The 25,454-nt window shown below is 36.3% G+C and overlaps 2 protein-coding genes across 2 annotated transcripts; one reads left to right on the top strand and one right to left on the bottom strand.

Moving 5' to 3' along the window:
* Positions 1 to 2,945: 2,945 nt before the first annotated feature.
* On the top strand, positions 2,946 to 12,790 carry si:ch73-139j3.4 (CD82 antigen). The gene is made up of 9 exons (XM_022671833.2): positions 2,946 to 3,086; positions 3,189 to 3,272; positions 4,241 to 4,319; positions 4,558 to 4,673; positions 6,571 to 6,645; positions 7,221 to 7,322; positions 7,459 to 7,632; positions 8,767 to 8,850; positions 10,752 to 12,790. The coding sequence occupies exons 2-9, from the start codon at positions 3,207 to 3,209 to the stop codon at positions 11,379 to 11,381; spliced, it is 1,326 nt and encodes a 441-aa protein (XP_022527554.2). The 5' UTR covers positions 2,946 to 3,086; positions 3,189 to 3,206; the 3' UTR covers positions 11,382 to 12,790.
* A 5,904-nt stretch (positions 12,791 to 18,694) lies between these two features.
* kitlgb (kit ligand b) lies at positions 18,695 to 25,229 on the bottom strand. Its single transcript, XM_007252363.4, has 8 exons — positions 25,003 to 25,229; positions 23,168 to 23,275; positions 22,992 to 23,048; positions 22,566 to 22,724; positions 21,298 to 21,460; positions 20,961 to 21,061; positions 20,689 to 20,846; positions 18,695 to 20,557 (listed from the first exon to the last, which is right to left on the bottom strand). The coding sequence occupies exons 1-8, from the start codon at positions 25,015 to 25,017 to the stop codon at positions 20,515 to 20,517; spliced, it is 804 nt and encodes a 267-aa protein (XP_007252425.2). The 5' UTR covers positions 25,018 to 25,229; the 3' UTR covers positions 18,695 to 20,514.
* Positions 25,230 to 25,454: the final 225 nt, after the last annotated feature.

The raw sequence follows: 25,454 nt of genomic DNA, 5'->3' as shown, positions 1-25,454 counted from the left end.
TTTATTTTTTAGTACATAGTAAAATAATCCTGAAGTCATCTAGACTATGAAGGAACACATAATGAATCAGAAGCCTAAACTATAGCCCAAAATAAATGAGTGTACGACTTAGTATTTTGTTTATAAGTGATTTATTATCAGTATTGCTATTTATCTTATTTATCGTAATATTCATCCCGCTACTGTTTTTTTAAACAAGCCCAATTTGGCTGGAAAACCACAAACCTGGCAACTCTGGAGGCTTGTAACTCTGACGAACTTATACTGTGCAACAGAGGTAACTCTTGCTTTGCCTTTCCTTGGATGTTCCTGATGAGGGCCAGTTTCATCACATTCTTGGGTCGAACAAAAGCTTTGCTTTAAATAAAGGTTGAAGTGATTAATTAATAGAAGGAATGTTAAGAAACGTAAAATGTATAAAAAAATTCTGCTTGGATTTTGAACTCTGTATTTTTTTTCCAAAAATATGATAACCCTCAAATTTTATAGCATGGTATTCCAAACAATATTATACCATTCCGACCTCTTACACAATGTGCTTTCTCATTATATAAGGAACTTAACTACAGAAGTCACATCATTTGTAAAGTGCCTTGTACAACTTTGTGTCACAATTTACAGAAATAAGAAAAAAAATAAATAAATAAAGCAGAAAACCATAAATACATAACCCCAGGCCAAATGGCAGGATAAACTCATTCAAAGCTGGAGGAAAGAAGGAAATCTTTGAAAAGAACCCAGACTGTATAAGGTCACCTTAACACTATATAAAATAAGTTATGCCCAGGTGTGTTGATACAGTCATTGTTGTCCTCAGCAGTAAAACAGCAACAATGAGTCAGACCCATCACACAGTATATACAACATGTGTGGGTACATCAGAATAATGCAGATATGAAGTAGTTTGAAGGTGTGTAGTGCAGCAGATGCTGGAAATGGTGGGTAGGCAGAAATAAATATTGAATAAAATAATTGAAATAAGCTATTTTTTACATGCCACAGTAACACCAGACCTTGAAGGTTGTTCTTTTTTTTTTTAATCACTTTCTCTGATTTTGCTATTTATAGGTACATCGTTGTTTTATTCTATAAACTATGGATTTAGAGTATTTATTTGCAGAAAATGAGAATAAAAATGCAGAGCTTTCAGACCTCAAAAAATGCAAAGAAAACAAGTTCATAATTATAAAGTTTTAAAGGTTCAAATCAATATTTTATGGAATAACCCTGGTTTTGATCACAGTTTTCATGAATCTTGGCATCATGTTCTCCTCCACCAGTCTTACACACTGCTTTTGGTAGAGGTGGGCGATACCGGGAATTTTGGTATCGATCCGATACCAAGTAAACGCAGGGCCAGTATTGCCGATATCGATACTGATACCGATACTTTTTAATATTTAAGCTTTATAGATCCAAATGATCCAAAAACCTAGGATATAATTTCACCAAACATTGTAAGTGATAACAAAATACTTTAGTATCACAATCAACATTTTTTTTAGAAACAATGGAACAGTAACAAAACAAAGTTTAAATATAAAAAAATTCTCCCCTCACTAGACATCTTTTCTAGTTCTTTGTTTCTTTGTTTCTTTTTTTAATAGAATTGTCATTTGGAAAAACAATAAAAACTAAGGAATTGTCTTCCTTTCAGTGCAATTCAAATGCAAGTTTTTCTTAAATAAACAGAGTGTAAAAAAATATCACTCAACACTAATCTCCTGAGGTAGAGGCGTGTCGACTCGAGGAGAGCGCTGAGTGGGCGGGGCCAGGCTGAGCCTACCTGCTGGCTTTGCTGAGCCATGTGACGCATGTGCAGCAACAAGAGACCAGAGAGTAGACTGTGGTGAATCTTGTGCGAAGCAGTCAGTGCGTGCGGCAGAGAAAAAAGCTTGAATATCGATATTTTTACACGAGTATTGCTCAATACCAATACCAGCGTTGGTATCGATATTATCGATATTTGGATCGATCCGCCCACCTCTAGCTTTTGGATAACTTTATGCTTTATACTCCTGGTGTGAAAATTCAAGCAGTTCAGTTTGATTTGATGGTTTGTGATCATCCATCTTCCTCTTGATTTTATTTAGGGTTTCAATTGGGTAAAATCAAAGAAACTCACCATTTTTAAGTGGTCTCTTATTTTTTTCCCAGAGCTATGTATCATATACAATGGTGAAACAGTTGACTCAAGGTTGTCGTTTCACACTTTTAGATTTTGAAAATAATTAATTAGGACTGGAAGTTCTTACATCCATGTTTGATTTCAGTTTTAAGTCGTGCTGTAGTAAATTACCCAACAATAGCATTTGGATAGCAGTTTATACTGTTTTATTCGTCATAATATCATAATAAAAACTGTTGTTTTTTTTTTGAAAAGCAACAAAAATGATCTCCATAGTGCCATATCATATTCTTACATTTTAAAACTTGAGTACTGTATCTACTTAATTTAATATTATAGTTAAGGAAAATACAATTTTATTTTGTTTTATTTTTTCCAACATGTTACATTTAATTTCCCAACATTTTCCTTATTTATATTCTAGTTTCCTGCCTTTGTAGAGGATCTATTCACTTGGAAAAGCCACAAAATGGGTCACTTGACAAGAAGTAGTAAACCTTTTGCATAAGACTGTAATACTGTGCATGATTGTGTAGTAAATTATATATGTACTGTTGAAATCTAACATAAGATTCCTTTACATTAACATAACTGTAATGTTGCTTAAAGCGATTTATTACTTAAATAAATAGACAAATAATAAAAAGAAATATGTGTAAGAAAGATTAAGTGATGATTCATTATGAAAAAGAATGATAAGAAATGTAATTTTGAGGTCACAGTCATTAAAATCTGTGCTTACAGGTACATACACAGTGTGAGTGATGGTAAGAGGTTAATGATTGGTTTTGTTATCAGGAAGTGAACTTCAGTCTTCAGCTGTAGTGGAGGGCTTCTGGTAAACTAAGCCACAGAAACCGGTGAAGACGTGATAAGGAGAATGAAAGCTAAGAAAACATAAACTTTTCCCTCAAAAAATCAGTTTCACTTGGACAGACTCCAGGGCTAAATCAGCCAGGTAAACAAATCAATACGTTATAATCTTTTAAATATAAGGAATAATAATTTAAATAGACATTGTTTCTCACTTTCACTGCCTGGGTTTGATCTTGGTTACCAGTCGTTGGTCTCTAACAACATGAAGGCAGAGGATAAACTTCAGATACTGATATTCCTGTTAATGCTGGTCAATTCCCTGTTTGTGGTAAGAGAGAATATATAATTTATTTTGTATTTATTTATTTTCACTCAGAATCCAGTGTGATTTATTAATTTATATTTATTAGATGACATTTAAAATGCATTAAAATGCAGTATGTGAGATAAATTTAGTGACATAATGAAATATAGTGAAATTTATAGTGAGATATACTTTATCTCATTGTGTTTCTATTAGCTTTTTCTATTTAGTTTATGTTAAAATGATTCTTAAAATACAGTATACTCTCATACTGTATGCGAGATACATTTGTGCTGGGATTTGAACTCAATTTGTTTCTATTAGCCTTTTCTATTTAATTTAGATTTAATAATATGCTCAAAATACAGTATATTGTGATACTGTATGTGAAATGCATTTGTATTAAGATTTAAAGTGAGATATATGTGAAACTCTGTGTGTTTCTATTAGCTTTTTTTCAAATGAAAATATTGTCATTTAGAGCATTTATTTGCAGAAAATGAGAAATGGATGAAATAAAAAAAAGATGCAGAGCTTTTAGACCTCAATTAATGTAAAGAAAGCAAGTTCATATTCCCTCCACCAGTCTTACACACTGCTTTTTGAAAATGTTATGCCACTCCTGATGGCTTGTGATCATCTATCTTCCTCTTGATTATATTCCAGAGGTTTTCAATTTGGTAAAATCAAAGAAATTCAAAGAAAAGTGGTAAATCTAACATGAGATTGCTGTAGATTAACGTTGCTGTAATCTTGCTTAAAATGATTTATGGCTTAAATAAATAGATAATAAAAATAAAGAAATATAGAACAATGTTTTATGAAATGAAATGATTCAATATGTTTCTGTAAGAATATAAATAATAAAGCAGATATTAAGCTGATATAACTTTTATGGTTCTTCCAGCTCATTACACTACATCTAAGTGCCATAAATACAGTACATTTTACCTACCTTCTGCACACCTAACAGACGTCAACACTCTTTACAGATTCTCGGCCTCAGCCTTTTTGGATGTTCTATATGGATCATATTTGACAAAAACAACTTCATAACTGTTTTAAGCACGGGTAAGCCTTGTTTATTTAGTCCTGTTTGGTAATAAGGAGGCTGGAATGTGGTAGTGTTAGTACTGGGTTTTCTCATGCTCAAGAATAAGTGAGTGAATGAGAGCCTGAGGGAGTGTAAGCTGATCGCTATTGGCCGGGTTTGGAAAAGTCACTTTGTGTGTGAGTAAGGCTGTGTTGGTATGAACAACTGCATGCTGGTTCACATCATCATGTTTGTGTGTGGTCACTAATCTCACAGAGGATGAAATCGAGGTGGTGGCTGGAGGGCTGTTTGTCATCGGCCTGGTGATCGTGGGGGTCTCCATGCTGGGCTGTGTCGGGGTCTATCTAGAAAATAGATGTTTCATTGCAGTTGTAAGTATGGTGGTGAAAGGAATTTTAATATACTTGAATAACTTTAATATACTCAATGAAAATACGCATTAAATATACTTTCTTTATATTTCCATTAAATGTATTTTTAGGCAAAATGCTTTAAATTCAATGTTGTGTTGACAGAAAATATATATGTAGTGGCATTAAATTAAAATTAAAATTTAAAGCGCACTTTAGTGTATTTTTTTCCAGTAGCATTAAGGTCAACACAATATGTGCATCAATCAATATGCAAAGTTGTATATGTACAATATAATAAAAATTGTACGTTTAGTATGTATTAAGGCAGGGGTGTCCAAACTTTTTTGTTGGGGGCCAGAAGGAGAAATATATTTGAAGTTACGGGCCACACTCTGTAATAAAACAAATAATGAAATATACCACTTTAAATAATACATTTTCCTGATTATTTCATTTACACACCATTTTACTTGACTTACTATCTTTATCTTTGACAGTGTTGTGTAAACTAAGATTTTTCAAATTGATGTTTCATTTCATGATGTCTCTTAATATTAAACTCCTTAATTACGGCAACTTTTAGACTCTTTGGTCTGTTTTTCTGTGCTAGAAATGCGCACTCTCTCCGCTTTTAGACTCTTTTGCCCCGTTTTTTCTGCGCTAGAAATGCGCACCCTCTCTGCTTTTAGACTCTTTGGCCCGTTTTTCTGCGCTACAAATGCGCACTCTCTCCGCTGGGGGGGGGGGGGGAATGGACACATTTGCTAAAATGAATCAAAGCCCACCCTATAGTGACTTAAAACAATCAAATACATTTTTCTGTACTTGTGTTTATTAGTTAAATCCAACCAATCCAAAGTGACTTTACAACCTAAACATGTTACTCCACATTACATTCACTGTGGTTAGAAAATATCATGCGTGCATGACTGAATTGTCTGAATTGTCTGAATTACATACATATGACAAATACACATATGACAAAAAACTGATTAGTTATCATCTAATATTTAAAATAATATTTTATTTGGGTTAAATTTGGCTATATTGTTATTGTTGCGAATTATTGCTCTTGTAACTGACCTCGCGTGTAAAGCTGGAGTTGTGCTGAATTCAGCACCCCTGCCAGGAAAAGCACCCTCTCTCAGGTGCACGCACTTACGTGTTCTTGGCTTTAACTTTAGTTAAAAAACAAAAGGAAATACCCAAGATACTGTTCTAAGCTATACTGACTCGTAAGAAAAAAGGAAAAAGAAAGAGTGGGGGGTTTTTCCTGGCGGGGGTGCTGAATTTAGCACTATAGTAGTGCCTAAATCTGCACCCCTGATATTTGACTTATCTAACTTTAATTAGAAACGCTCTCCCGAGAGGGGTGCTTTTCATGGCGGGGGTGCAGATTTCTGTTCGCTTTCAAAATAAACGTTTATTTTAAAACAATTTTTTCAACTTTTTCTGCTGTATCATTTTGTATTTCTGATAGTCATCCCCCCGGTTCCTACGCCAATGTATTTGAGTATGTATTAATTTTACTGTTAAAAGTATGTACTTTTCCATGTTAAGTATACTTTTAAAAATATACCTAAATGCACTTTTCGTTTACAAGGGTATGGTTGAAAGCACCAACAGTTTCATATAGCATTCAATAAACCCAATATAATCAGTCACAGTGTAGGTCACATGATACAAAGTCTACACACAGTAAGCTTGGTAGGAATAAAGAACATCTTAAAGGTAAAATACAGTAAATTAGTGTTTTAGAAATAAATTGTGGTAAAATAATAAATGGTAAATAATTTTTTTACAGTTACCACGTTTAAGTTACAGTTTCTATATGTACATATTTTATGTATTCTATATATATAACACATATAAATGTGCTAAGTTTATGAACTCACAATCTTCATTTCTTTTTCAGTACATGGGCATGTTATTTGCCATTATCTTGGGTCAAGTTTTCATCACTTTACTGCTGTTGGTGAAAAGAAACAAAGTAAGTTTTAAAATGTAAAATATAAACCCTGCTTATTATATATAAACACAAATGTGTCAATTTTAATGTTTATTTTATAGTTTTTCCCTGTTTCTTGTGTGTATTCTATCTATCTATCTATCTATCTATCTATCTATCTATCTATCTATCTATCTATCTATCTATCTATCTATCTATCTGTCTGTCTGTCTGTCTGTCTGTCTGTCTGTCTGTCTGTCTGTCGTTATTTTGTGTCAAATTTAACTTAATATCTTTTGGAAATCAGGTAATTTTTACTCACACAGCTCTTCACAGAAACAGATATTTTGAGCAGGGGCGTCCACATTTTGAATGCCACTGTATTTAATATTTAACTACCACAGAATGGCCTGGGAAAACATGAAAGGAGACTATTCCTAAACCAATACTGCTTTCTGCCAGATTAGTGTCACCACATTTCCCTGCTGACACTTCCTCACGCACCCTGCAGCATGTGTTTCTATTACTCCATGCCTGATGTTTAAACATTTCAGCCAGTTTCACACCAAAAGTAAGCCAGAAACAAAACGTGTTTTTTTTTTTTTTTGCTTTAACAGATTGAGGCGTTTTTGACTGAAAGTTTCGATGCCATCATCACTGGGTATGGCGTCAATGATACACAAACAACTTGGGATCTTCTGGACAGTGTGCAGCAGTCTGTATGTATTATATAACAGTGATATTGACCTGTTTATTTTAATATATTGATCCTTTTTTTTTCATTTTTAATAAAAAAAGGCACAGCTGGGTTTTTTATGATCTGCTAGTTTGTAATGAATTTGTTTTTCTCTACAGGCTCAATGCTGCGGTCGAAGGAACGCCAGCGACTGGGAGATGAATTTTCTCATTCAGACCCTGAACAGGATGGATGTGTACCCGTGCTCCTGCTTTAATGGCAGCTGCCCTGTAGTCTCTGAACTGTCTAGTGAGATGTACCCATTTGGAATGGGCTCAGAAATATACTCAACGGTATAATAACACTTTGCACTATGATAACACTGACACTGTAATACTGTGGATCATGAAATTATGTTAAATACCTGCATTAATTCAGAAACTGAATGTCCCATCCATCTAAACACACACTATCAGGACTCGCTTAAACTCTGATAAATCATGCCACCTTGCCATGAGCATGCTGGACAGTTTTTAACTGTAATTAATAAAAACTACTTATAACACCAAACCACCCCACTCCCTAAATATAAACATAATTATTAAAATCATTCACATATGTAATTTTGTTGCATTGTTGTGTGACTCCAAATCCCATCTATGCTTTAGGTATATATTCATAATAAATCTGTAATATTTAAGTTTAAATACACATTTTAGTTCCCTGGGTTTCACTCAGTCCTGTTACCTGAAAAATCAAGTCACATCAGTTGGTTATTCTAAAGACCATGAAAAGAACAAAATCTCAACACTGTCCTGTTACCTAAATTAATTTTTAGGTTTTATTTGTTTATTTTTTAAAATACAAATTTTGGGAAAATCACTAGAAAGTTCTCAGTGTCCATTTAGCTATGTTTTTCATGTTTTTGCTAATTCTATGCTAAAAACTCAGTCCTGTTACTTTCAGTGATGTTACTTAAAACATAAAGAGTAACAGAAGTGAGTTCCAGTAACATGAATGATTTTTTGTCATAAATATCAATTATCATTTCTTTAAAATAAAATTTAAAGACTTGAGAGAAAATCAAAGGAATTAGTGGACTTGCTTTTAAACATGCTATTTAAATGTCACATGAGTTTTGTAACCATTTTCGGCTTAGAAACCTTGTGAAAAATAAATAAAGCTGCCTGAGTTTGACCAATACATGTTTTGAATAGTTAAATATATGTGTTATTGGATTCAGAGTTGAAAAAAGATAAAACTAAATAATAATCAGTTTAATTTGGAAGAGTTACATCAAGCAAATGACACATATTCGGTGAAATGGCCCGTATACAGAAGTGGACATTTCCAAAGTATCCCCTTAGATATCACTTTACTGTTATACCATTGATGTTTGGCATGTCAGTCTATTTGCAAAATGCAGTTTACTCCCCTGGAAACTCTGAGCTGTGTGAACTAAAATGTGCTGTTTATTCTTGGTGCAGGGCTGCGGGGTGAAACTAAGAGACTGGTCCGAAACTAATATATTTGTGATAGTAGGCATGGACCTTGGACTCGTTGCCATTCAGGTAACTGTATGACCATGAGGGAGAGTGTGTGAGTTTAAGAGAGGGAGAATGGTGGGGGGAGAGTGAGACCTTTCAGTTTAGGCAACATGAGAGTAGAAATGCCTTTGAAAGTGATGTTTTAATTGCAGTTGTGACAAAATCTTTAGTAAAACTTGGCCTCATGTTTTTTGTACATTCAATCACCAAGCAGTGTATAATCATTCATGCAATCATCTAATCTGCCCGTCATTTAGCAGCAGTACAGTGCACATGTTCATGCAGACACAAGTCAGCAGCTTCAGGTAATGTTAAAATCAACCGTCAGAATGAGGAAGAAACCTGGTCTCTGATTTTAAACATTGCATGATTAATATTACTGGTTTGAGTATTTCTAAACCTGCTGTTTTCCCAAGATTTTAAGCATAACAGTCTGTAGAATTTAACCAGAATGAGTATTTAAGTATTAAAGAAAAAAAATCTAGTGAACACACCCCTTATATTTCTGTAAATACTTTATTACAATATTAAAACACTATAGAAATTACTCTTGAATTATTAGAGTAGTCAGGGTACAGCTTGTATAGCAGTACTTAATTTGATTGTAGATATATGTACAGCAAAAAAATAAATAAATAAATAAGAGACCACTTGAAAAGTATAAGTTTCTTTAAATTAACGAATTGAAAACCTTTGGAATATAATCAAGAGGAAGATGGATGATCACAAGCCATCAAACCACCAAACTGAACTGCTTGAATTTTTGCACCAGGTGTGGCATAAAGTTATCCAAAAGCAGTGTGTAAGACTGGTGGAGGAGAACATGCCAAGATGCATGAAAACTGTGGGTTATTCCACCAAACACTGATTTCTGAACTCTTAAAACTTTATGAATATGAACTTGTTTTATTTGCATTGGTTGAGGTTTGCATGGGAAACTCTGCATCTTTCTTGATGTTTTTTCAGCCATTTTTTATTTTCTGCTAATAAATGCTCTAAATGACAATATTTTTATTTGGAATTTGGGAGAAATGTTGTCTGTAGTTTATAGAATAAAACAACAATGTTAATTTTACATATACCTATTAATAGCAAAATCAGAGAAACTGATTCAGAAACTGAGCTGTATATATATATATATATATATATATATATATATATATATATTTTTTTTTTTTTTTTAACATGACAGAATCTGCACCAATAATATGGTGTTGGCATACTCTGCTGTAGAGAAACCTAAATATTCAGAACTGTTCACTGTAGTGATGTAGTCTCTAAATAATAGTAACATATTAAGGTACCACTTTAAAATAAGGCTCAATTATGAAGGGATTATAAATAGTTTATTAAGAAGTTTATTAATGGTTATACATTAAGTTATATTAGTAAGCACTTACAACACATAAATAGTAAGAACAACAGTGAAAATAACTTCTTTTTGAACATATCTAATACAGTAATATAGAAAGTCAGCTTAGTCATTTAATATGTTATTATATATATATATATATATATATATATATATATATATATATATATATATATATATATATATATATATATATATATACATGAATAAAGCTATTTACAGAAAAGTAATATAAGCATCTAGTAATATCTTAGGTTAAACAGTATAAATGAATTTAGAATAACTATTTGGTATACAACATGCCACTGTTGCCCTGCCTTGCTAATTAAGTGTTAATTAATTAATAACTATTAATAAACTCCTTTATAAACTATTTAAAAACTCTTTATAAAGGAGCCTTATTTTAACATGGTACTAATATTAAAAATAAAATAAATAAATAAAATGCTGGCAAATAAAATAGTTACATATGTTTTATAAGCATTGTGACCCCTGTTTCCCATTACTACCAGTGTAAATAATAATAACAATCTGTTTTTATCTGCTTGTTCAGATCCTGCAGTTTGTCTTGGGATTTCACATCTACCAGAACATCGGCCTTAAAATGAAAAATCGATATCCCAAGAACCTGCTGAGTACAGTGAAGGAGACTCCAGCACCAGAGCCTGACCTTCAGCAGAGTAATCTGGAGTACCAGCAGCCTGCCAATCATGATTACGACCAGCAGCTTCACAGCAGTGATTACGATCAGGAGTACGCCGGAGCGAGTTATCAGTACCAAGATCAACATTACCAACACCATCCTGACCCTGAGGACACCAGTCACCTTTTTGACCAGCAGCATCACAGTGCCTATGCTCAAGAGGATTCCAGAGAGGCTTATGATCAATACCAGCACCACCACCACCACGAGCCTGAGCCCACCAGCTACGACTACGACTACAAACCCGACTACAATCCTGATCAGAATCATACTGGTCAGAATTACGGTCAGACTGGTCAGAATTACGACCAGACTGGTCAGAATTACAGTCAGACTGGTCAGAATTACGGTCAGACTGGTCAGAATTACAACCAGTACCAAGATTCGTACTACCAACACAACACAGACCAGCCCTATCCACAGACAGGCCATCATAACCAGGGTTTCGTTCACGACTCTGGGAATCACTTTGATGATTAGTCTTAAACCCAGAGGCTAATTGCACACCAGGGAGGGGGAGGGGGGGGGGGCACAGTTTAATGTGGGGGGGTAAAATCTATCATTAAGTGAATAAACAGGTTTGAGTAGACCGCGCTTTTGATCATCACTCCAATGTGCTTGAAGCTATCTGGAAGATGCCAGATTTACCCTGAAGACTGTTTGTGTACCATAAAATTAACAAGGTTTCTCACAAGACTTTTGTATGGAGTTATGTGGAAGGGGTGTGCGATGTGGCCCTAAAATAATACCACAAAATGTTTTTTTCATGATAACAACACTACTTGTTGATGATATAACAAAACACTGAATATTAAAAATATTAATTTCAAGAATACACTACAGCAACAACAAAAAAATTAAACTCTATAATTGCATACGATATGATATGATATAATATGATATGGCACACCCCTAACTGAGATATAAAAAAATACAAGAATTTTATCAGATTTGTAACAGAAGTCAATGATCCAGAATGCCAGGTTACTAATAATAATGCACTCCAAATATCTCCATATATCCAGGATTAAAGTAAAATAAATGATACTGTAGTACTAGATACTCTAGTTGATTGATTGATTTTGCTATTTATAGGTTTATGTTTGAGTAAAATGAATATTGTTGTTTTATTCTGTAAACTACAGACAACATTTCTCCCAAATTCCAAATGAAAATATGGTAATTTAGAGCATTATTTGCAGAAAATGAGAAATTGCTGAAATAACAAAAAAAATGCAGATCTTTCAGCAAATAATGCAAAGAAAACAAGTTCATATTTATAAAGTTTTGAGAGTTCAGAAATCAATATTTGGTGGAACAACCCTGGTTTTCATGCATCTTGGCATGTTCTCCTCCACCAGTCTTATACACTGCTTTTGGATAACTTTCAAGCAGTCCAGCTTGGTTTGATGGCTTGTGATCATCCATCTTTCTTTCATAAAATCAATGAAACTGATCATTTTTAGTTTTTTCCAAGAGCTGTATTTAATAGGAGCAGTAAGAATTTTTATGTTGTCATGTATGTATAACTCACTCCGAAATATATTATTTAATTTACCGTCTTTGTGGCTGAAATTTAGCACTATTTAAAGAATGCAAACACACTCATAGTGAAAGCTTGCCAGGCTAAAGTACAGCTAGGTTGTACATTAGCCTGGTGTGTTAAACTAACCCTTCAGCCAGGCTTAGCTTAAACACAGTAACAACTAAACCTCACAATAAAAAAACATTATGTCTATATCTTCTCTTATCAGTTAATCGTTTGTAATCTTTTATTCACAGATTCATCTTAAACATACCATAGATGTTTGTGTCATGTTAGTTAATGCTGATATTTGCTGTTGTATTTCATGTTGTACTGAAAAAATAAATTTCCTATGTTTCACACAGCCTCTTCTGTCAGTTGCATATGTTATATTTAAGCTGAAAATCATATTTGCTCCAAATTACATATAGCAAAACACTGATTATAAGTGCATCCCCAAATCAGAAAAGGTTTCAACAGTATGGAAAAATAAAAAAAACAAGAGAAAGCAAACATTTTCTGAGACATTTATTTGATTACAGACAGTATGAACCCCAGATATTTCATGTTTCATGTGATCAAATAATATATTACTATATAGTAATTACTATTATAGTAATATTGACATTCCTTCCCACAATACTTAAAATACCAAGGACCTTAAGTGAGAATACAGAAAATATCAAGTGATGAAGTGTTACAGGTGTTATTCTCTCTGTTTTTCCGAACAAATACACACTTAAAAATTCTCCACATATTCTTTGCCAATGCCAGAATCAGAATTTGGCTAATTTTCAGGCTTTCCAGCATCAATTTTTTCAATGCTTGTTCAAGCTGGTCAACCATCATGGTGAAGCTTGGTTATCATGGTTACTTGATTGTCTAGCTTGTAGATCAGCTAAACCATCAAAATCAAATGAAAATATACCCTTTACTACTTAATTTCTGGCCAGGCTGGGTTTTATTTCAGCAGGTTGATGAAACCAGATTGATAGAATAACCTCCTTATACACAGCTAGGGCATTTTCACACCAGCACTATTTGATCTGGTTACTATTTGGACTCTGGTTTGTTTGTACCCTTAATGCGGTTTGATTTAGCAGGTGTGAAAACAGTAATCACATATGGTGCGGATTTAAACAAAGTTTGGAGCGGTTCACTTGTGGTGAGAACGTGATCCGGTCTCAATCTGACCCAGCTATAATATATACTACTTTTATTTGAGTTAAACTGCTGATAAGGGGCAGTTTAATCTGATATATTAGCCATAACATAAAACTAATCTCCACAGCTTTGAACCAAAAATGTCTCTGCTGCTCCATGCTGTTTACACTGAGCACAGTATATGCTGCGTTCACTGCATGAAGCCACGCGACTCCATTTACTACGTGCATAGACATCTCTGTTGCCAATTCTAATGAAAACATTGGGTTTGATGGCACAGCAGCAAAATATTTAGTGTTCAGTGTTATATACGTGCTGGAACACAGTATCTTCTTGTTATATTTAATTTCTTGCTCCAGCAGTAGACAGTTCTGACCAAAAAAGGAGACGACATGCTCATGTGGTTTATTGGTGCACATTTTGCTGCGAAAATAAGCACTCTAAATAAATGAACTCATCAACTGATTCAGACCGAAGAAATGTACTACAGGTGTGAAAACGCCCTAAATGTTAATTAAATTAAGTTACAAAGTAAAACACATAATCGGTAGGATAAATACTGCATAACGTCAAGTTTCAACGAAAACACTGTCCATGATGAATAGAGTAACAGTTGAGAGAGCTGTATATCATGCTATACATGCTATATTATCATGTTTCCTACAACAGTCTGTGTGGCAGAAAGCCATCAGTGTAACTGTACATCATTAAACTTTCCCCACTTGCACTAGGAATGAATAAATAAATTATACTGTAAAGAATGTGCCCTTTACCCACTAAGCTCCTTTGGATCTCACTTTTAGAGCGTTTACGCGAGTTTTGGTGTTATAGTGATGTCAGATGGTTATCTTTGTGAATCATCAGAGTTCTTTCCCTCCTCAGCAACACGCCCTGACTCAGGAGGTACGCGGATGATGTTAGGATCATACGGTTTTGATTGTAAGTGTCTGCAGTGTGAGAGTACAGGCAGTGAGTGTGTGTGTGTGCCTTTCTTGTGTGTGTAGCCTCGCTGTTCGGAGCCGAGTTGGTGTGTGGAGAGTGGGCTTAGCCTAAAGTATGACTAATGACACTCTCTCCACCATAAAAAGCGGCAAGTCTGTGTGGATGAGAAGACCCTTTGTTAAAGTCTCTTTGCGGTTGATGATAGCCAGTCTGCCATTACTGACCTCATATATCGAGAGCTGGAGGTCAGGCTTTACGACAATAGGGGACAGCGCTCGCATTGATCGCTCCAGAGGGCGAGCGCTGATGAGTTACAGAGGAAGGAGATCTTCAGAACTTCCCCCACCTAAACCTGAACGATTAGTGGGGAGAGAAAGCAGCTTTCTAATAGCAGGACTTGCACGTCTCTGACTCAGTGAGCAGTCACTCAGCACAGCTTTGTGCGCTGGGGGTCTTTACAATACAGTAGATACAAAAAAATCACTACTGGGGGTTTCCAGTGGAGCTTACATGTTTTCCAGACGCAGACAATGACTAATCCTGGAATATAAAGAGTTTTCAGCAGAGAATCTGACACCTTTACAAAATTGACAACTTGTAATAAACTGTGAAAAGAAAACAAAGGCTTTTTGTTTTCACACCAGCACTAATTGGTCTGGTTAAAATGTACTCTGGTTCATTTGGGACCTTTAGTGTGGTTCAGTTGAAAAGGTGTGAGACCTGCTAGAGGAGGTGATCTCGGTCTGGTCCCAAACGAACTCTGGAGAAGTTGTAGTGAGAACTTCTGATTAGGTGCAGTTTAATCTGATATATTAGCCAGAAAACACTAATTAACACAGCTATGAACAAACGCTGTCTCTGCTGCTCCATGCTGTTTACACCCGGGGTATGTTCTGCGTTCACTGCCTGCAGTCACGTGACTCTATGTTTACTATGTGTACATCTGCAGTCTTTACAATACATCTAGATACAAAAAATGTACTATCTGGGGTTTCCAGTGGAGCCTACTACATGTTTTCCAGACATAGACGATGACTTATCCTGGAATAAAAAGAGTTTTCGGCAGAGAATTTGACAACTTTACGAAACTGACGACTTTAACCTAGTCTCGTAATAAACTGTAAGAAGAAAACTTGGCTTTTACGTTTTTTTTTTACATACGTTCTCTGGTTTATTTTTATCCTTAGTGCAGTTCAGTTGAGCAGGTGTAAAAACAGTAAGCGCACTCGGGTACGGATCAAACCAACCATAACGAGAGCAGCTAGAGGAGGTGATCTCAGTCCGGTCCCAAACGAACTCTGGAGAAGTTTGATTGTGGTGAAAACGTGATCCGGTCTCAATCCAACCCAACTATCAAATATACTAAACTTCTGATAAGGTGCAGTTTAATCTGATATATTAGCCAGATAACACTAATTAACACAGTTATGAACAAACACTGCTGTCACTGCTGCTCCATGCTGTTTACACACACTGTATGTTCTGCGTTCACTACTTGCTGTCACACGACTCCATTTACTATGTGTACATCTGCGGTCTTTAGAATAAATTTAAATTTATTTCCAGTGGAGCCTGCTATATGTTTTCCAGACATAGGCGATGACTAATCCTGGAATATAAAGAGTTTTCAGCAGAGAATCTGACACCTTTACGAAACTGACAACTATATCCCAGTCTTCCAATAATCTGTGAGAAGACAACTAGGCCTTTACTTTCCACATTATTCACAACAGACCCTGCACACTGTAAGATCTGGCCTGATCTCTGGGACCGAAAACATCATCAGAAGCAGAGACAGACACACAAAGTGAGAATTAAATTATGGGATATGACTCATGTTGGTATGACATCTTTATCATGTGACCTCGATTCTCAGGCTCTCCGACTCTCCGCTTATTGTCATGAAAACAAGCAGCTCTTTCTCCTCCTGCCACAGATGTCTGTGGGATTGTTTCTGGACAGTTAAGTGTGTTTGCTAGTGAGTTAATCGGATGTAGGCCCGGACAGTGGCTATCAGGCTGGCTGAATGACAGTGAGGCGTATCCTCCACTTCCCCTTCTGCCTAATGTTTGGTGTGTTTCTGAGCGGGAGTGAATTTCGGGTTAATGGGCAAATGATGATTTGCTTTGGGTTGTTTTTATTACTATGTAACAATAATGTTCAATATTTAAGGAGCTTCCCTGCCCTTTCATATAAGCTGCACAATGTAGTATTTTATTTATTATAAAACCTTGAACTCTACGCTTGAACTCTGAACTTTGAAAGTTTGTGAACCCTTTAGTATTTTCTATATTTCCGCAAAAATACAGTTGCAAGAAAAAATATGTGAACCCTTTGGGATTTCTTGGATTTCTGCATTAATTGGTCATTAAATGTTTCCAGTAAAAGTTCCGCACATTGGCTTGAAGGCATTTTAGCCATTTCCTCTTTACAAAACAGCTTCAACTAAGGGATTCTGGTGAGTTTTCTCACATTAACTGCTTGTTTCAGGTCCTTACACAACTTTTCCACTGGATTAAGGTCTCAACTTTGACTTTAGCCATTGCAAAACATAAACTTTATTCTTCTTTAACTTTTCTTTGGTAAAACGACTTTGGGTTATTGTCTTGTTGCATGACCCACTTTCTCTTCTTCTCTTGAGAATCAGTTTATAGACAGATGTTCTGATATATTGGCCGAGATGCAGCAAAACAGGCCTAAAGCATGGTACTACCACCACCATGTTTTACAGATTAATTACACTAACATTAGCCAGTGTAAGAGATGGCCTTCCGTTGTTAAATTTCTACCTTTGTACACAATCTGTCTGACTCTGGAGTCCAAAGTCTTAAGAGATGTAATTTGTTCCAGCCTGATGAGCATCAATTACTTTTTTTCTGAGATCCTTAAAAAAATCTCCTTTGTTCGTGCCATGATACACTTCCACAAACATGTGTTGTCAAGGTTAGACTTTTATAGATCCCTGTTCTTTGAATAAAACAGGCTCCGCCCACTCACACCTGCTTGTCATCCCACTAATTGAAAACACCTGACTAACAAACTAACTGATAATCCTCTTCACATACTTTTCCCACTCACAAATATGTGATATTGGATCATTTTCCTCAATAAATAAATAAATAAATAAAAATGACCAAGTATAGTATGTTTGCTCATTTGTTTAACTGGGTTCTCTTTATCTACTTTTAGGACTTTAGGTGTGAATATCTGATGATGTTTTAAGTCACATTTTACAGAAATATAGAAAATTCTAAAGTGTTTACAAACTTTAAAGCACCACTGTATTTGCTAATATGTAAGATATGTAGTTATGAGAGTGATAAACTACATTGTGGGTCTGCTTAGAGTTATACTACCATATTTACATCCCATAATACTGTTTTATTATTTATACAATTTTACTACAATGTATTTTATTGTACTGCCTCATTACTAGCATGTAAGCTTATGTCACCTTTACATAACTAGCATATTATCTTTTTCCCTGAAATGTTAGATTGGGGAACCAGTTTTATTTTAAATATTGTTAAATTCTATATACCAAAAAAAAGACGTTTGTATATAATTATATATTATTATTAGGCAGACTGACACATGAACTTAAAGGTGCCGTATACGATTTTAAAGTATGATAGCAGATATTTTCATATTTCCATCTGTGCTCCTTTAAAAGCCCCCCACTCCCTCAAATTCATGCATCCAAAACACAACCAAGTAAAAATGAGTAAGTTTTTTTTTTCTTTAACATTTTTTAAACAAAATTAGAGTAACCAATGAGAGGACTGTGGGTAACTAAGCTGCCAAGGAAGACAATGTAACTAAGCATAGCATTTCAAACTATGCATGAATACAAATGATCCCACTGTTTTAGCATCGGGGGGGTAAACAGCTTTTTTAAATTGGTGTGATCATAAAACCCATTGCAAATGTATTTATTTCTCACAAACATTCCCAAACAGTAAAACTGCATTACAAATCCTTACTTATGTCTTAGCCCCCAGAACCAGGGCTCAGTATGAATATCTGAAATCATTTACAGCACATTTAATCATTTATTTCTGCAATAGATAACATACTATAGAGTACATATGCTAAATTAATTCAATCATGCATCACATTTCCATTCATTTTAACACAATAGAGTCAGCATGATCAAAATCTGTTACTTCAACTTTAGGTTTAATTGTTGATTAAACATTATAAAAATATTTCAATTGCATTTACATTTTCATGGCATTTAGCAGACTCTTATTTAGAGCAACTTACAGTTGTGTAGTGTTAAGGGTCTTGCCCAAGGACTCTTATTGGTGTAGTGCAGCATTAAGTCACCCAGGCCATGAATTGAACCACAGTCTCCCACGTGATGTGGATTGTATGCAAATAAATACTACTGCAAATAAATAATACTCATTTTTTTTTGTTTAATGTAACATATATTTTATTTATGTGTGACCTAATATGAGCATGAATACTTGGCAGAATCCACAGCAACTGTAAACATTAAGTGGATGAATAGTTAATAAAACTTACAAATTACTTTATACATTATAATAAATAAAGAAACATTATCTTTTCTCTGACCCTGCATGTTTTATAGTACTGTCCACTCATGGGATGTTGCTGCTGCTACTTTAAAGTATGTATGTACAACTATTGCTGTTTTGCATTAAGATTTAGCATGTCTTTATAGAAAATATTAGATTTAATAGATGATTGAACTTTAGATTTAGAGAGTCAGTCACATATTGTTATAAAGCAGACCCATTACTATTTTGTACCTTTTTTTTTTTTTTTTACAAATAAAGAAGCAAATTTTGAGTCTCTAAAAGTGCACACAAACACGAATATGAAATTTGTTTAATTTTCAGGCTTTTAAACATTTATTTTAAAATTGTATTTATTTTTTAGGGCTTGGCAGGGGGTAATCCAAACATGATTGTGTTATGCCTAAAAACTACCACTGCAGAGTGTGGGATCAATAATGTTATTAACTAAAAAACTAAATACCATCCAACATTATACTTACATACTTGTAAAATCTTAAATATGAATTTAATGAGTAATGCCCAGCACTAATAATGCCCAGCACTAGGTTCACACACACTGTCCCACAGGGTTTAAAGGGTTGCCCTGCTCTGTAAAACACTGCATCCTTCACATTTACACCTGAAAACCTCCTCTCCCTCACAAAAACATCCAAACATCCTGTAAATCACAATGCAAGCATCCTCACATGCCATCTCATACACACAAACTCCACACGTGGGTCATCAGTGACTCTGTGGCCACAGAAATCATTCATAAAACTCAATGAAGGAGTTGGAATCCCCCAGAAGACCGCGGAGCTGCCGTCCAGCGCACCCAACCGCACATACCTCAGGACAAGCACGCTCTCTGTTCTGCAGCAGTGTTTTGCTGCAACGCGAAGTGAGCCCCGAGCCACCGCGGCCGTGCGGGACGGAGCGGGACACAAAAAAGCCATTTATCCTCTGAGCGGTGGCCTGCAGCCTGCAGCTCCGGCGGCTGGACTCAAAGGCACAGACCTGCCGCAGGCACTGCAGTGGACATGCCTCCGACATGCCACCCAGCATCCTCTTCAAAAAGACCCGCGCTTCCTGTCCTGAAGCAGAAGCTGTCGGCTCCCCAAAGCGTTCCAGCAGGCCTGAAGCAGACTGTTTTCAAGGATGCCATGCCATCCTGTGCGTGCATTCTTTGTACATACAGATTCATTCATCATTTACTGGAAAGCTGGGGGCTTGAGATTCAGTCAGGGTTATTCAAGGGGGAACTGGAGACATGGCTAACTGCGTTAAACTCCAATTGTTATTAGAGTACAACAAAGAGGAAGCTGATGTTCTCCTCTCTTGGTAGGAAGCAGTAAGTGTGTCCCATGCTTCTGCCAGTCCCATCGCTTTACAGTCCCTTCTTTACTTGTTTATGCACTTCACAAACGTTCAGATCAACTCCTGCAGGTGTGCTGGATTAAACTCCTGTGTCTTCCGACCCCAAACTATCCTGCTGCGCCCTGAGGGGAAGCAACAGGAATCAAAGGAGAGGCATCTGTCAGGTCTTGCTTACAACACAGAAAACAAACACTTGGGCTGTTGTTAATGAAAGCATTAGCTTCCGTGATGATGTTTCTACAGTAAACCCTACCTGCATTGTTTGTGTAGTGGAGATGATTCAGGGTCATTGTGTGAGGCTATGCTTCCATCCTCAGGGTCACTTTGTGTCTCCGATCTCTCAGGTCCGGGAAACCTGTTCACGTCTGTTTCGTATCTCCTCTTCGCACAGCACGCTTTCCGGAGAATTACCTACAAGAATGAGAAAACTGCCATTGAAATCAGATGTGCAGGCCATGAGCACCCGAGTGCATGAAACTCCAGCTTTCAGCACACACCAGCATACAGTGAAGAGGAATGCTTAACTGTTCTGAGAGCAAGTGCCAGCGTGGCAATGCAGGAGATGACGAGCAAAGCCAGAAGGCTGGGAACCACGCCGTCAATCACCTCCTTCTGGCTATCTTGTCCTGTCAACACACAGCAGCATAACACCCATTCAGTTACAGTGGAGTCAGTAGAGTCAAGCATGGGTCTGATGAATTATACACATAATAACCATAATAGTAATGGTGCTCACACTGTATCACTGTCACACAAGCTGCAGCCAACATTTATGACTTGGGTGTGTTTGTCATTAAGTTGGCTCAGTGTACTCGGCAAATTGCTCCTGTACAGCGTGTGCATGTGTACAAACAAGACCCACCTGGCGTAATGGGAGGAACCGTAGGGCAGGGGGGAGGGATACAATGAAACTGGCGAGGTGCCGAGGCAAACGCCCCGAGAACCTCCTTGACGTGGTCAAAATAGCGCCTGGTGGACCAGCTCTCACTCTGGTAATGGCACTTGAAGACCTGCATTGTCGCCTCCTAGAGAAAGACAAACTCAAGCTCATTCCAGTGCTGTTTCTCAGGAAGCTCAAACAATAGACTGAACGTTATGTGAGTAAACAGAAATCAGACAGCTTTGTTTACCATTTCAATTTTGTGATAATTAATTGGAGAGATAGCTGAATAACTGCAGTAAATAATTTCCTAACATACTGTAGGTCAAATATGGGCCAGCCATATAGTATGGTAAATGTATAGTTGGTTAATTTTGCTGTGGTTTTATTCTATTCTGGGTGAAGAAGTGGTTTTACATCACTGTGTTCATTCAAATTTTTTTTAAAGGTGTCATTCTATATTTTTTTCATTTATTTTATTGTATGTCTAGTTGTGGCCTCTAATATAAATGTTTGTGAAAAAAAGTGCTCCAGTGATCCGGTATAACGCTGCTTTAGTCCGGTGGAGGAGTGGACGGGGAGGAAAAACGATAAGATTTCGGCTCTTGCTCATGAATATTTATACATGCAAGCATATCGCCTCTGATTGGCTAACAGCACTGCGACATAGGAGACGGTGAGATGGACAACAGTTTTTTAAATAAAGACATTTTACCTAGTCTTAGAGTGTCTGTAAAACGCCAAATCCACTGGAGATCCTATTCAATATATATAGTTACACACAACATAGGTGGGTAGTCAAGGTAAAAATCATAACTGTTCTGGTGTTAAACAGACAACTTCTAACCATTTTTTCCTTAGCTCTGAATTACTGGGTAAAGCATATAAACACTAATGTGTTATTTGCACAAATAACACAGGAACGAACTGGCATGGCTGCTGTTCCTAGTGCTGTTAGCCCCTATCTGATGAGACGGCGTCGCTGCCTGAGGCTTTTTTTTTACAAGCTACTGCAGACAAGACAAAGGTTGAGGAACAGTTTCATGTGCAGTGTAGTTTTACCCTGTATTTACCCTAAAGAACAGTGTATATGTGTGTAGGAAATGTGTATTTAATACTGTCTAACGTAAGTCACCTAAGCTTCTCACTCCTTCACTTTCAAAGCTGTGTAAATTTGACATGATAATGAAAGTGATTTGAATTAAAGCAGCAGCAGAATGATTGTGTGTGAAGTGATGAATGGGAGTTACCAGCTCCTCGTTGTCAACAGTGAAGCGAAGCCCTTGAAGCATGGTGATGAAAATTGTAATGTTTTCTCTGTTGGTGGAAAGGTTGCCAAACTTGAGGGCTAGCGCCTTTAAACTGATCTCCAGTGGAAACAGGTTGAGATGAAGCCAGCACGTCCCTCCCTTACACAATAAGAGAGGAGAACAGACGTGAGAAAATCTGAAGAGCACCATAAGAAGCAATTTTGTGGTAGCAATGGCATCTAGCTGAGATGATATCTGATGCATTATACAATACTGTCATTGTTGCTACTTTCTACCCCAGCAAACCAGACTGTATTTATAACTGCAAGCAAAAACTGTGGGTTGCATTATCAAATACTTTCATTTCAATCAGAGTTAATGATGACAAATGATTCAATTAGTTGTCAGCACAGGTGTTAGACTCACCACGTCTTTAGAAATGAAACGAACCGGAATTTTGTAATCCTCTGGAAGATTTTCTCTCTGTCAGACGATGCACAAGACAAACGTGTGTAAAACAAACATCACTTTAAGACCTAAATCCACAAACATATTTAGTAATGTCAGTGAATGAGAAAGTGACAAGAAAAGCAAACACTCACAAGTGTGTCTAAAGTGGCCACATCATCTGTCAGAGGGCTCCCAAAAACACCAGAACAGGATACAAGGCTCGAAAACAGCAGGACTAACACACATGCACTTCCACTGATCTGTGGAGAGATGTGAAGAAACAGTTATGAGTCATATGAAAATAACTGGAGTTAAATACCAGAGGTGAGTAGTAATAACTTTCACTTAGTCAGTTCCACATACCAAATTTATATTTCAACATTCTAATGATTTTTAAACAAACAATTTTTAAAATCTTGAGCATGTGTTAAAAAATATATATATATATATATCTGCTTTTCTCAGCCCTGTTTTAATAATTCACACTAATTCCACCAATCTGTCACTGAGGTGGTCACAGCTGGGCATGAAGGATCATGTTGAGCCTTTTTCTTTTGCTGAACAAAAATGTAGCTACCTGTAAACTAGCTCTATAGTATTCTATATAAGCGCATATGCAGCTCTGGAATAAAAAAATAAGAGAGCACTTAAAAATGATTAGTTTCTTTGATTTTACCTAATTAAAAACCTCTGGAATATAATCAAGATGAAGATGAAATGATCACAAGCCATCAAACCAAGCTGAACTGCTTAAATTTTTGCACCAGGAGTGGCATACAGTTATCCAAAAGCAGTGTGTAAGACTGGTGGAGGAGAACATGATGCCAATATGCATGAAAACAGTGATTAAAAACCAGGGTTATTTCACCAAATATTGATCTCTCAACTCTTAAAACTTTATGATTGTTTTTGCATTATTTGAGGTCTGAAAGCTCTGCATCTTTTCTGTTATTTCAGCCATTTCTATTTTTTTTTTGCATTTTAGTACTTAAGTACAGTAGAAAAGTAAAATAATACTCCAGTAGATACAGATACAGCAGGGATTTTAGTACTTAAGTACAGGAGTGAAGTTAAAATAATACTCGTTAATATACTTCTCTGATAATTTGCAAAACATATAGGTGCTACTCTTTAACCCTTTTCAGACCCTGTGTCTATTGCAATGGACATCATGTTTTTTTTTTTTCAAATGTTTTGTTACACTATTTGTAACACCAATTGAGACCAGGTTTTAATTAGACTAGACTATAAACGAGCCAGAGATAAAGTTTATAAGCCAATGAAACAATAGTTTAACCCTGCCCATGCACGAGAAAAGACTCTAGAAAAAAAACTCTAGCACTGGAGCCAAAGAGACAAATTAAAAGAGCTAAATTTTACTAATTGTGTGTAAATAAGAACACCTTTTTTCGTGTTTATTTTAGTGTTTAGGGATGGCTTTTGAACAAAACGGTTAATATCAAATAAAATAAATACTAGGTAAATATTAGATAAATATTAGAGTATTCCTTTGTGTGCACTGCAGACAGAAAGCAGCATTATTATTATTCTATTTTTTTAACACTGGCACATAATTCAGGTCTGAATTAGCTTTAACTGTTTTTTGGTTTTGTTCTGTTTTTTTAACGAACTCTTCACATACAGCTATAATGTATTAGAAAGTTCTACTGCAAATGTTTAGTCTGGTAGCTGAACTCAGTTTGTTTACTCTCTCACTGTTTGTTTAATCTTTTTTCACCTGAATCCTTATTTTAAAGATACTTTTAGCTCAGAAAAGGTGGATTTAATGTTTTTCTAGCGAACACCTGTTGGTAAATACCTCCCTCAGCTCAGAAGCACCAGATAACTAACTTTTTAACTTTTTTAGAAACTACTGCTGCTAAAAAGCGCGTGCTCCAGCTGAAACAGGTCGAGCGTGTGCGTGAGAAAGCGCGCGTGCTGGCGCGGTGGCTCGCGCGGTGGCTCGCGCGCTCTCCCGCGCTCTTACCTTAGCCTTCTTCATGTGGAACAGGGGATGTCAGGCTGGTCGAGCTCTTATTCTCTGCGGGTTCTCGGTGGGCGGAATGCAGGCATGACTCCACTTGCTCATGTTAAAAGGCGAGCGAGAGCCGGGCGGCCGGAACGTGGCGCGAGCGCAGCGCGAGCTCCGCCGAGTGAGGTTCTGCCTCAAGGCGCCGCTTCAAACGTCAGTCACCCAGCCCTCGCGCGCGCGTGTGTGTGCATGTGTATGTGTGTGTTCACTGTGGGAGATGGACATGACTAATAGCGATGAGACGCTCGATTCTTTTGAACGAACCGATTCTTTTAAACTTTCGACTCAAAGAATCGATTATAGTGATACGCTGCAAATGAGTTCGACTCAGTGAGTCGAACAGTGAATCGGTTCTACCGGTTTATAACCGGTTCGAAAAAAAGAGCATAAAACATGAGCATGGGTTA

The sequence above is a fragment of the Astyanax mexicanus genome, chromosome 2, assembly GCF_023375975.1.
Source record: "Astyanax mexicanus isolate ESR-SI-001 chromosome 2, AstMex3_surface, whole genome shotgun sequence".
NCBI lineage: Eukaryota > Metazoa > Chordata > Actinopteri > Characiformes > Acestrorhamphidae > Astyanax > Astyanax mexicanus.
Note: the sequence above shows the minus strand (reverse complement) of the source record. Positions and strands in the feature narration are given on the sequence as shown.